The sequence below is a fragment of the Amblyomma americanum genome, chromosome 7 (assembly GCF_052857255.1).
Source record: "Amblyomma americanum isolate KBUSLIRL-KWMA chromosome 7, ASM5285725v1, whole genome shotgun sequence".
NCBI lineage: Eukaryota > Metazoa > Arthropoda > Arachnida > Ixodida > Ixodidae > Amblyomma > Amblyomma americanum.
In genome coordinates, this window is record NC_135503.1 from 110,248,571 (window position 1) to 110,259,502 (window position 10,932).

At 47.7% G+C, this 10,932-nt stretch overlaps 1 protein-coding gene across 1 annotated transcript; it reads right to left on the minus strand.

The window, feature by feature from the left end:
- Window positions 1-1,067: 1,067 nt before the first annotated feature.
- LOC144097392 (uncharacterized) lies at window positions 1,068-9,258 on the minus strand. Its single transcript, XM_077630122.1, has 4 exons — window positions 8,719-9,258; window positions 8,224-8,381; window positions 4,820-4,925; window positions 1,068-3,366 (listed from the first exon to the last, which is right to left on the minus strand). The coding sequence occupies exons 1-4, from the start codon at window positions 9,254-9,256 to the stop codon at window positions 3,140-3,142; spliced, it is 1,029 nt and encodes a 342-aa protein (XP_077486248.1). The 5' UTR covers window positions 9,257-9,258; the 3' UTR covers window positions 1,068-3,139.
- Window positions 9,259-10,932: the final 1,674 nt, after the last annotated feature.

Below are 10,932 nucleotides of genomic sequence, written 5' to 3' on the forward strand. Positions count from 1 at the left end.
CAGCCCCGTCACGTTGATGGGTGCTCGAATTTTCTTTGGTATAGAGAAGGTGGCAAACACACGCGCTTAAACACATTATAGTGCAGAGGTACCAACACTCGCCGGCTTGTGCAGGTGGTGAAGAAATGCGTCAGTGGGGTTGCGCCCGCCGACGGGAAGTTGCGCCAGGGCGATGCACAACAACTCGACGAGCTAACTAGATATATTCGTAATCTGGGCAGGGAACTAGTCGCGGAGAGGCTGTAGGTCCGACCTTGAGGGAGGATATGACGGCGGGCCGGGAGACTGCGAAGAGAGAAACAGAGAGAGAGAGAGAGAGAGACGGTCATCCTGAGAGAGAGCTAGATAGGCGTGTCCAAAGAAAATCCGTGGGCGCGCATGGCGGCACTGGAGGCCTGAGTAGATGGCAGGATTTTAAAGAGTCCAGAGGCTGCCGGAAGCTGCCCGTTGAGCTGCGATCGGCAATAGGGATGCCGGGGTTGTGAAGGTTTGCGACACGAAGACGCACCCACATACGTACACGCACGCACACAGACACACACCAACGCGCAAGCACACACACACACACACACACACACACACACACACACACACACACACACACACACACACACACACACACACACACACACACACACACACACACACACACACACACACACACACACACACACACACACACACACACACACACACACACACACACACACACACACACACACACACACACACACACACACACACACACACACACACACACACACACACACACACACACACACACACACACACACACACACACACACACACACACACACACACACACACACACACACACACACACACGCACGCACGCACGCGCGCACAGAGCACAGCTTTTTTGCCGCTAGGAAAGTCTGCAGCACCGAGAGCACTGGAGGCGTCAGCGCTAAGCAGCCGCCACATGTCCGTGAGATTTGCGACCAGTGGCTGCTCTTGCCGAATATTTTCACTAAATAGTGGCCTAGATTACCTGATAAGTCTTTAGGCAATATTCAGGAGTAAACTTACAAAAAGAATAAATGATTCGTCAAAGCGGGGCCAGAGCTTTATTAAGCAGAAGGCATATATAAGCAACATCTGGTTTCGTACGAGAGCTGCGCTGTTTACTGTTGCAACTTGTCTTTCCCCAAGTACGGCTCAACATGTGGTTTCGCCTGCGTAGCAAATTGCTTTTAGTTTCGTCAACATGAAAACGATTTGTTCAAGGAATACTGAACAGGTGAGTTTGTTGCGAATAGTTAGGTCTAGATTGGTAGTGTAAAAACCCGAAATATTTTGAATTATTCTTTTTGTTGGCTAATAAACAGACGCCCCTCATTAGAGTGGAAGCCAAAATGAAAGATTGAAAGCTGGGCATCATTTTTCTTTCAAGATCAAAACTTTTCCATTAAGGAAGCCATGTTGTTTTTCGGCTTAGCAGTGAATGCCCTGCAGCAAACAGGAATGGCATTTCCAATGCTCTTATATGAGTGGCTCCATAACACTCCTTCGTTCGTGCCAGAGAATTATAGTACATCTGATAAAGTTGGCGCCACAATAGTGGCCAAACTACCTAACGCAGGCTAGTGACTTCCACCACCTGCAGGAGTTCAATGTAATCGCCGCGTGTACAGGTTTCGTTGATATTGCCGCATACTTTATTAACCTGAGCTACATTCATAGCCTAAGTGGCCATTATAAAGGTAAGACCATTTACCCTCAAAATGTGTGTTTATAACAAAAGAAATAAGAGGCCTACCTGAAAAGATCACACTCGGACTAACCGAGTGTGTTAAAAATCTGCACGGTATCTGTTAAAAATAGGCACAAATATTTGACAGTCAAAAGAAATAAGCGTTTGAGTGCAACTGTCAGCGCGATAATACAAGAACCACACTTTTGTCTCTGCAGAAGCCCTTCGGCAGTCAATGCAAAGTTCACACAACTTGTATTTGCACCGCCTTTACACAATGCGCACCCAAATGCGCCAAAAAACTCTGGTGAAATACCTAAGGGCACAATGGAGTCGACTCTCAACTCATCGGTGTTATTGCGCCAGATTCCGCCGCAAGTGAGTGGACAAAATCCTCTGAACAGAAGTTCAATAGCGCTCTGCCAGACATCGCGAAATTGTTCGCCTTACTTTGCTCTTCGTAGTGCTCCTTGAATGCACAGTGCGCGATAAGTAGGGAGCACGTCTACATGAAAATATGCAGAGCTCGGCCTTTTGGGAGGTTGTTGAAATCTGCTACCTCACTCAAAAGCTTGGAGTGCACCAAGCAGTGGGAGAAAAACCCCGCGTAGTGTTGGTACCAGTGTTAGAAGCTCCTCTCGGGCCGCTCGCCAGTGCTGAACACTTGTGTTGCGAGGAGGGCGCCAACCACGCCCATATCGAACTCAATGGGAACCTTGCTCGAGTAGAGCACGGGCGGCCGTCGGAGTGCTGCCGGCAGGACAATGATGTTCAATATTCACGAGTACGTGACGTCTCTTTGAGAGCTGATGGTGTCTTAAGATCGCCTCCTATGTCGACGGTTGATCCGCGAGGCGCGCTTGGCGTGTCTTCAGTTCGGCGCGCAACTTGGGCAGGGCTGCCGAGGACTTCGACATTTCGCGGGGGTGCCAGACGGATGAGTTGGGTGACGTGGTCCTCTTGGTGTTGTGGACGTGAAGGCTAACATTTTTTATATAAGCGGCCATCAAATTGTCGTCGTCTTCGTTCGTGCCCATCTTAAGGTGGTGCTTTGAGAATACATTTAAAAAGCTGCGTCTGCTCTTGTTGAGTCCAACATCAACGGGGTCGTCAGGTTATTGAACACGGTCGCCCAAAGCGGTGCAAGAATCTCTTCCGCCATCTGGAGGCACGTGTTTGTCAAGCGGCCGAGCGGAATTCGTTAGAAGCGACCTATCTCGATTGAGATCTGGGTTAATATGTAACTTAGACCAAGGGTGTTGTTTTTGCGGAATTCGTCTACGACCAATTTAACGGCGTCTATTTCAGTGGCAGGTACGTTGGAAGTGTTTTTCAACTTCAGATTGGAGGGTAGAAGATTGTTGACGAAGGTGAACCAATCATCTCCACCAATGTAGTCCATCAATACTGTTTTGGTAATGCCGCTCATTTCTGCCTCCTGCGAGGCTCTCCTTCGGAGGCCAGCTTGGACTCGGCACTATCGCAATACTTCATGACTGTGTTTGCATATGGCCACATGGCCCACATCAGCAAAACACCGGTAGCTGCCACTGCTGTTGTCACGCATACCACGGTGAATACCCTCCGCAACCCTTCGCTCTTCTGGCTAGTGGAACTCCTGGGCGTGATCTCCAGTTGAGTTGTTGAACCAACTGCAAGGAGAGAGGTGTGCTCCAGTCAGCCATAGTGAATCTAATATGTGGGTTGGTGGAAAGAGAAAGAACCTTTTACTCCGCACGCTTCTTATTAGGGTGTAAAATATAATAATACACGACCTCATTTCTATCTTCGGCAAAGTTCTCACTTGGTATTATTTTCTGGAATCACACAGGGAGCGTAATCGCAGGTTTTTAATTTTACAGTTCTGCGGAGGGTTCCGATCTTACGTATCTTTCTTATCGCTTTAGACCTTCAAAACTCTCCGTGACACCCATCTTATAAGGTTGTAAGCAAGAAGTAAAACTATTTTGTGCTTAAGTTGCTGACCGTATTTTATTTTTCACAAATAGACCACGATGTCTCTGCAACCGAAGTGCAACGAAACCAGGCTAAACTCAATAGATCACATTCGACAGAGGTCTGTCTGGTTGGTTACGCAAATTTAAATTAACAAGGAACGCTACCGAAGTTAGGATAACAGGACATTTGCGAACCTGCTCGGCTAATTCAATTGTATGACTTGAAGTTTCTCTTCTGCTGAATAATTTCGAAGCTATCTAGCAGCAGTAGGCTTCTGTGGCTATCATATCAGTGCTCTTTAAAAAGTCGCGCTTTGTGCGTGCGCGCGTCTATGTTCTATTTTATAGTTCAGCGCCCCAAAGCGACTCAGGCTATGAGGGACACCGTAGTGGAGGAAGTCAGAAAAATCCCTACCTGCAGGGGTCCTTCATGGTGCACTGACATCGCAAAGTACGCGGGTCCCTAGCATTTCACTTCCATCTAAACGTGACCACCGCTGCCGGGATCGAACCCTAACCTTCCGGTTAAGCAGCCGAGCAGCGTAACCACTTAGCATTGAGCAGCCGCTGCGGCTTTATGTGCGTGTGTGTTGGTCTGAGTGAGTGGGTTAGTGTACGTGCGTGCGTGGTGCATGAGTGGGTGAGTGATTGATCTTGTGCCTGTCTTTGTATGTGCACAGATGCGCCTCCTCCGGACAACGGAGAGCCCACCGGTACAAATGCTAGTCTTATCTACGTGTCTCCGATCACCATCCGCACATACCCACATCCACCCACAATCCTCCTCCACCCTCCAGAAGCATGCACATACCAGAAGCTGGGAAACGAAAAAGCTACGACGATATAAAGTTCAAAGACGCGATGGCCGGGCGATAATTGTAAAATCAATATGCAGAGCCTAAACATCTCGGATTTGTCGCACCAGTGCATGTTTTTGAGTCCTCAAAACAGTGGGTTTGCGAACTTTCTCTCACCATTATAAATGAACACCTCCACCATTCTCTTCTCCTTCAACACAGATAGCGAGACGTAAGCTGCAACAAGACATCTTCATTGCGGGAGATAATATTGACCAGAGCTGTCGGAGCACTCCCGCAGTTTTTGTTTTCATCCGATACGCTGTACACGCAGCCGTCATGCAACTTACAGCGGACCGATGACTTCCTCCCGTCAGAAAGTTGATTGCCCAGTTCAGTTGTGGCCCTCCAGAGCTCCGACCTTTCGGCCACATGTGCAGTCACTGATATGGGTCCCTGCATTGAGAAATAACCCACAATCTTTAACTGAATTTTTAAATTGTCGAAAAATCCTACAGCGCGGTATTCATCCGGACCATAGTGACCACGCGATATCTGCGTCTGTTACTCCCAGCATTTCGCTTGAACCTGCTCATGTGTTGTCAGATGATGTCAGTGTGGAGAGATACGAAGCATTTTGTTTATGGACAAATATACACGGATGAGCGCTGTCTGTGAACAATGAAAATCTCATTAAAGGGGTCCAGTTCTGTGGTGCCCGTTTTTGCGTTGAGCAGCGTGCCTTGGCCTCGGCCTACCCGAGCGAACGAGCGCATAGGAAGGTAAAAAGAGAACGAGCGCAGAGCGCAGCAGAGGAGGAAACATGAAAATAGCGATGGGCAGCGCGAGGAACAAGCGGAGTCAGAGTCGGCGGCGGGACTCGGCGTAACACGGCGTAGCCCAAGAAGTGGCCACGTTACAAAACTTGTGATTGGTTAAGACGATGTGATGTAATGAAAGGGGGAAATACGTTATATTAATAAACGACAGTCAGTACTAGTAATAACAGCTGCACCGACTACGACGTAATAGAATTGGAATGTAATTAGAACATAAATATACAGCAATATGAAAAGAATTAGAAATGAATTGGATTTGAATTGCAATGATCTCGCAGTACTCGCGTGTAAGCTCCTTACGTACCTGCAGGCAATTTTTAATTTTTTTAATGCTGAAAAAGCTCATATACAGCTCAAGTCAAAAGAAAAACGAATAAACATTTTTCGGACCTTCTACAATTTGGAGCCTGAATGTTGGCTCGAAATACAATAGCTGAAAATTCATTTTGTACATTTATTTCACTCCTCCGCCGAACAAAAAATCAGAACCTGATATATGAAGTAGTGAACATTAAGACCGATGCTTTCGCTATCTATTGTGCCTCGCTAGTTCTTGAATACCTGGCTAAGGTTGCTTCGGACACGCTGTGGACAGCGAGATGTTTCTCATTATCGCGTCACACGACGCCGATATACCCTTCCTTCACCTAGCGAGAAGCGAATTGGCAGAGGTGAGGAAAAACTGAGAGAATTGCCGCGCATGTCCACTACTTATAAATATCCTTGGTCACATTACGAGTTTTTCATAATTTTTTCTTTTTCTGCGAAGAAACATATTCCACAATACTATATTATTTTACATTAAATACTACATTAATGCATGACAATAGAGTTTCCAGAAAAGGTAAACACATTACTACTTTCATTCTCTGAAAGTCAACCGTAACCGGTCGCACACGTTCTCATGCAGCGTAGTTTACGGTTCGAAGCTATAGCGTCTCAAATTTGTTGCATGCTGGGAAATATCATTGTGGCAGAGGTCCAGCTGAGATACGCCTAAGTAGTAATAATAATTGGTTTTTGGGGAAAGGAAATGGCGCAGTATCTGTCTCATATATCGTTGGACACCTGAACCGCGCCGTAAGGGAAAGGATAAAGGAGGGAGTGAAAGAAGAAAAGAAGAATAGGTACCGTAGTGGAGGGCTCCGGAATAATTTCGACCACCTGGGGATCTTTAACGTGCACTGACATCGCACAGCACACGGGCGCCTTAGCGTTTTTCCTCCATAAAAACGCAGCCGCCGCGGTCGGGTTCGAACCCGGGAACTCCGGATCAGTAGTCGAGCGCCCTAACCACTGAGCCACCGCGGCGGGGCGCCTAAGTAGTAGAAATTTGAAAATTACACTAAAAATACTCTTCGCGTAAACCGTGATTTTTATTAGCAGCCACCAACTATTAGTTTTCTCTTTGTAGGACCTCCTCACTGTATAACACGGTATGTTAGGAACGTGCGAGGTCGAATAAGTCCACCTGGTTTATACCTACAGCAACGAGACGAAAACGAGTGCATGTTATGTTCACCATGACCATATGGCGCGGGAAGCGTCATTCGATATTTGTTTACAAATACAAACAATCCTCAACTGAACATAACGACAATTATTGCATTCATCCGTCCGCGAATATCACGAAGTATACATGTGGTGTACAACTTCATGTCACAACCAAAACAGGGGACCCGCCGTGGCGGCTCAGTGGTTATGACGCTCGGCTGCTGGCCCGAATGGCGTGGGTTCGATCCCGCCTGCGGCAGTCAAATCTTCACGGAGGCGAAATTATAGAGTCCCGTGTACTGTGCGATGTCACTGCACGTTAAAGAACCCCAGGTGGTCGAAATTTCCGGAGCCCTTCGCTGCGGTGTCCCTCATAGCCTGATCTGCTTTGAGACGTTAAACCCCCATAATCGATAAATCAAAACAGTGGCCTCAAAGGACAGTGCATTATATCTAAAAGCATTGCTACATAAGGTGTAGGTCTACATTGGCAATTTTTGTGTTTTTTTTTCTTGAAATTTCGTTTCAATAGACATAACTCGCGAACTGAACATTAGGCGTGACAAGCTGCCTTCCTTCGAACTTTTTGTCGCGCCTCAAAATGCATCTATCGGCATACAAAACTCGCTAACTAGTCTGCAAATGGTCCACGGTTTGAACACACTACTCGCTGTGCGCCAGTCCATGTTGCTGTGGAATCTAGCGAGCAGTAGACGTATGACAGCAGACGATATCAAAAACTGCTAAATGAGGTTGTACATCATGCGCATGTATCTAAAATGTGTAAAAAAAGAGGATCTAGTTTTCCCCAGATTAAAGGTTCCTGTAGCAGTTTCTAAAAAACATATCGGACATTGCCATTGCTGTAGTTTGAGTCGAAAGATTGTCGTTACCAGAAAAGTCGCATTTAGACGAAGTCAAAAAATTTTTGACAGTTATTCCGACCCTCTAAGACAAGTGCAGCTTAGGTCGTTGCCAATAACAAGCCCAAAGACAACATGGCCAGAATGATAGGAAATATTGGCAAGCCCTTAACAGGTAATTTATTACGTGAACAATGCCAGAGGGACGTCGAACGCTGGAGTTTATGATTGGTCACCGCGTTAAGTTGATGCTGATATCGATAAATCACGAAGAATTAATGTCTGGGAAAATTCGTCAAGGGGGTTGTTCTGAAACATCTGTCGAGTTCGCAGTTACAACATACCTAAGCGACGACAGTGACCAAATCACGCCACAAGTTTTACAAATCTCTGTTGTGTGTATGTCTCTCCTCTGTATCCCAGAGGCACGGAAAAAAAGTTATCGGGGCAGTTGTCGCAAGTGTGGCATGAACAACGCAAGAGCACATCTATAAAAAAATTATCTGGAGACGAACTTCAGACAGATTCTTCGCGCTGCGCGACTTTAAGCTCCACTACCTTGGTTGTGCTCGGTGCCTCCCGCGCAGTCTTCCTCGCAAATGGAGCCGATAGCTTGCTGCTGCGATGCGGAGGAGCCGGGCTTCGCCACTTCATGCGGCTCCCACGGCTTTCCTCACGCACTAGCGGCTCGACGGTCCCAAAAGATTTCTCGCCTCCTGAATAATTGAAAACCGGTAGTGTGAGACACACCCATGCTATTAGACTTATGTGAGTGCGGGTGATTTGAATCACAACAACGTAATAGCGGCTTAAGATGGAAGGATGAACCTCATCCTAATGATGGTGTGGTGGCTCAACGATATTTGTGGCAATGTTGATTTGGCGTATGGTCACAGTGCGATGTTTTCATTCATGCTTCCTAAGTGACACAAGTATTCGGTTACTGGTTGAATGCGTATAAGAGTGATTCCGAGCGAATAAACGCGATGTAACAAAAAGTTGTTGTTAGCCTATCAGGAGATGGAACAAAAAGAGTTCTCACAGCGCTCTCACCTTGCGGGACGCTGACGGGATGCGTGCAACACAGCTGAGCCCCTGGCGAGGGCTTCTCGTCCAAGTTCGGTGCAGCGCTGCCGGGTGGCTGGTAGTCTCTGGCAGTTTCCCTGCAACCGAGGTCCTGGCTGCCGTGCCGTTGCTCTTTTTCGGCGCGGGCGTTCGGCGAAGAGCTCTTGGCCGTGCTCGTTGGTGGCGCAAGAACTGTACCGCGGTGGTCGTCTCTGGGTGGGTCGGTGTCTCCGACGGTCGTGATTGCGGGGCTTTGCGGCTTACCTTGGGCACCAGCCGCAGGCGAAACGCTCCTCGCTTCGCTCGCGGTGGGCCAAGCTCCGGCGGGTGGCTGGTCGTCTCTGGGAGCTTCCGTAGCGTCACCGTCTTGGCTACGGCGCCTTTCCTTGTTTCGTCGGGAGCGCGCACTCGACGAAGGCCTGCGGCGTGGCTTTTTTTTCTTGACAGCGGTCGACGACGAACTGGCCTTCCTCTCTTCTTCCTGAACCTTTTCACGGGACAGCTTTGCTTCTTGGCCGCTCGCCATTGCATTTCTTCTTCTGCGCGCGGTCTGCGGAACTTCTTTCACTTTCCTTGCCTGGGCAATTCAAGGCACGCGCCTACAAGTCGGCAATATATTTGTTCTCGTCCTGGCATACAAAAGCGCCACACACTCATTTTGGAATGGTGCATAACTCTTAGGATGGAAGATCCTGTTGCATAATATTTTGGAACGAAAACTTGGGGGGGACATTCACGCTTCGCCTTAAGAGTATGACGAGATAGCGTAAACGGGTCCCTTAAGCGGCATGGGGTCATACTTGCGCATCATTTCGCAGTCACGTCACATATCGCTTAAAGTATACTCATTAATGTGCACTAAAGAGCGTTATGGAAAAAAAAATCGATTTTTTTTTGTATTTTTGTGTTTCCGTGTATAAATGGCTTCATCACAGACAAGATAGCCGCAGATTAAGCCCACGAAATTAAAAATACGTGTTATCTCGTTGCTTTTGCGAGAGACAACCTCAGAACCCTTTAAAAATGCCTGTGCCGCGGCGGTGACTCAGTGGTTGTGGTGGTTAGCTGCGGACCCTAAAGAGGCGGGTTCGATTACTGCAACGCCGGTTGCATTTTGATAGAGACGAAATGCTAGAGACCAGTGTTCTGTGCGATGTCAGTGCACCTCAAAGGACGCCCGGCGGTTGAGGCATCGCTCAGAGTCGGTGTGGATTGGGGATGTTAAATCCTATTAATCCATATCCTATAATGAAAATACCACAATCCTTGAAGACACCCGAAGTAATTTCTACTACGCATTTAGTATGTGACGTAGAAAGAGTTTTATAAAATCACACATATTTGTGGCTCAAGGAATATATCACCGAAATAACAAGGCCGAGGCAAGCGGTCAATGCCTTCAAAGCGGAATCCACTGTGTTCGAAAAATTGTGTCCAATGTTGTAACATGTAAGAGGCCCGCGAATTATGCCGGAGCCCTCCACTACAGCGCCTCTTTCTTCCTTTCTTCTTTCACTCCCTCCTTTATCACTTCCCTTACAGCGCGGTTCAGGTTTTCAACGATATATAAGACAGATACTGCGCCATTTCCTTTTCCCCCAAAACGAGTTATTAATATTATTATTATTATGTAAGAGACCAAGAAAGAAATAAAGAAGTTTCAAAGAGGAAAGAAGACGACGATGCCGATAAGAATGACGTGTGCCAATTGAAGAATAAAGAAGATGACGAAGTATTCGGCAACTGGTCAAGAGGTGATTGATGGAGAAGAGAAGACGATGACAAGGATGACGTGTATCAATGCCGACACGCTGGCCAATCCCCCGCCGTGGGTATGTGCCTTATTAAGCCTTAGGACATCATCATCATCATCACCACCGCCACCACCACAACCACCACCACCACCACCACCATAAACATCATCATCATCATCATCATCATCATCATCAATGCAAAGGTTATAAAAGCGCAAGGGATGACGCCTTCCTTTCAATCTTTGCTGTCCTGTCTTTTAACTCTCCTACTTTCATCACGTGGCAGCGATTAGTGGCTCGGCTCGAGCCAGTGGGCAGGACCGTGCTCTTTTCATTTTTCCTGGCGGCGGCGGCGGCGGTTGCAGCAGCAGCAGCAGCGGCAGCGGCGGCCGCATCGGCGGCGGCGGCAGCGGCATCCGCAGCGGTGGCGGCCAGCGGCGGCGGCGGT

Coding starts and splice junctions, on each gene's coding strand:
- LOC144097392 (XM_077630122.1), bottom strand. CDS start 9,256: ATGGCGAGCGGCCAAGAAGCAAAGCTGTCCCGTGAAAAGGTTCAGGAA. Junction 8,382..8,718: donor TCCCGTCAGCGTCCCGCAAG/GTGAGAGCGCTG, acceptor TCAATTATTCAG/GAGGCGAGAAATCTTTTGGG. Junction 4,926..8,223: donor AGGCACCGAGCACAACCAAG/GTAGTGGAGCTT, acceptor TTCTCAATGCAG/GGACCCATATCAGTGACTGC.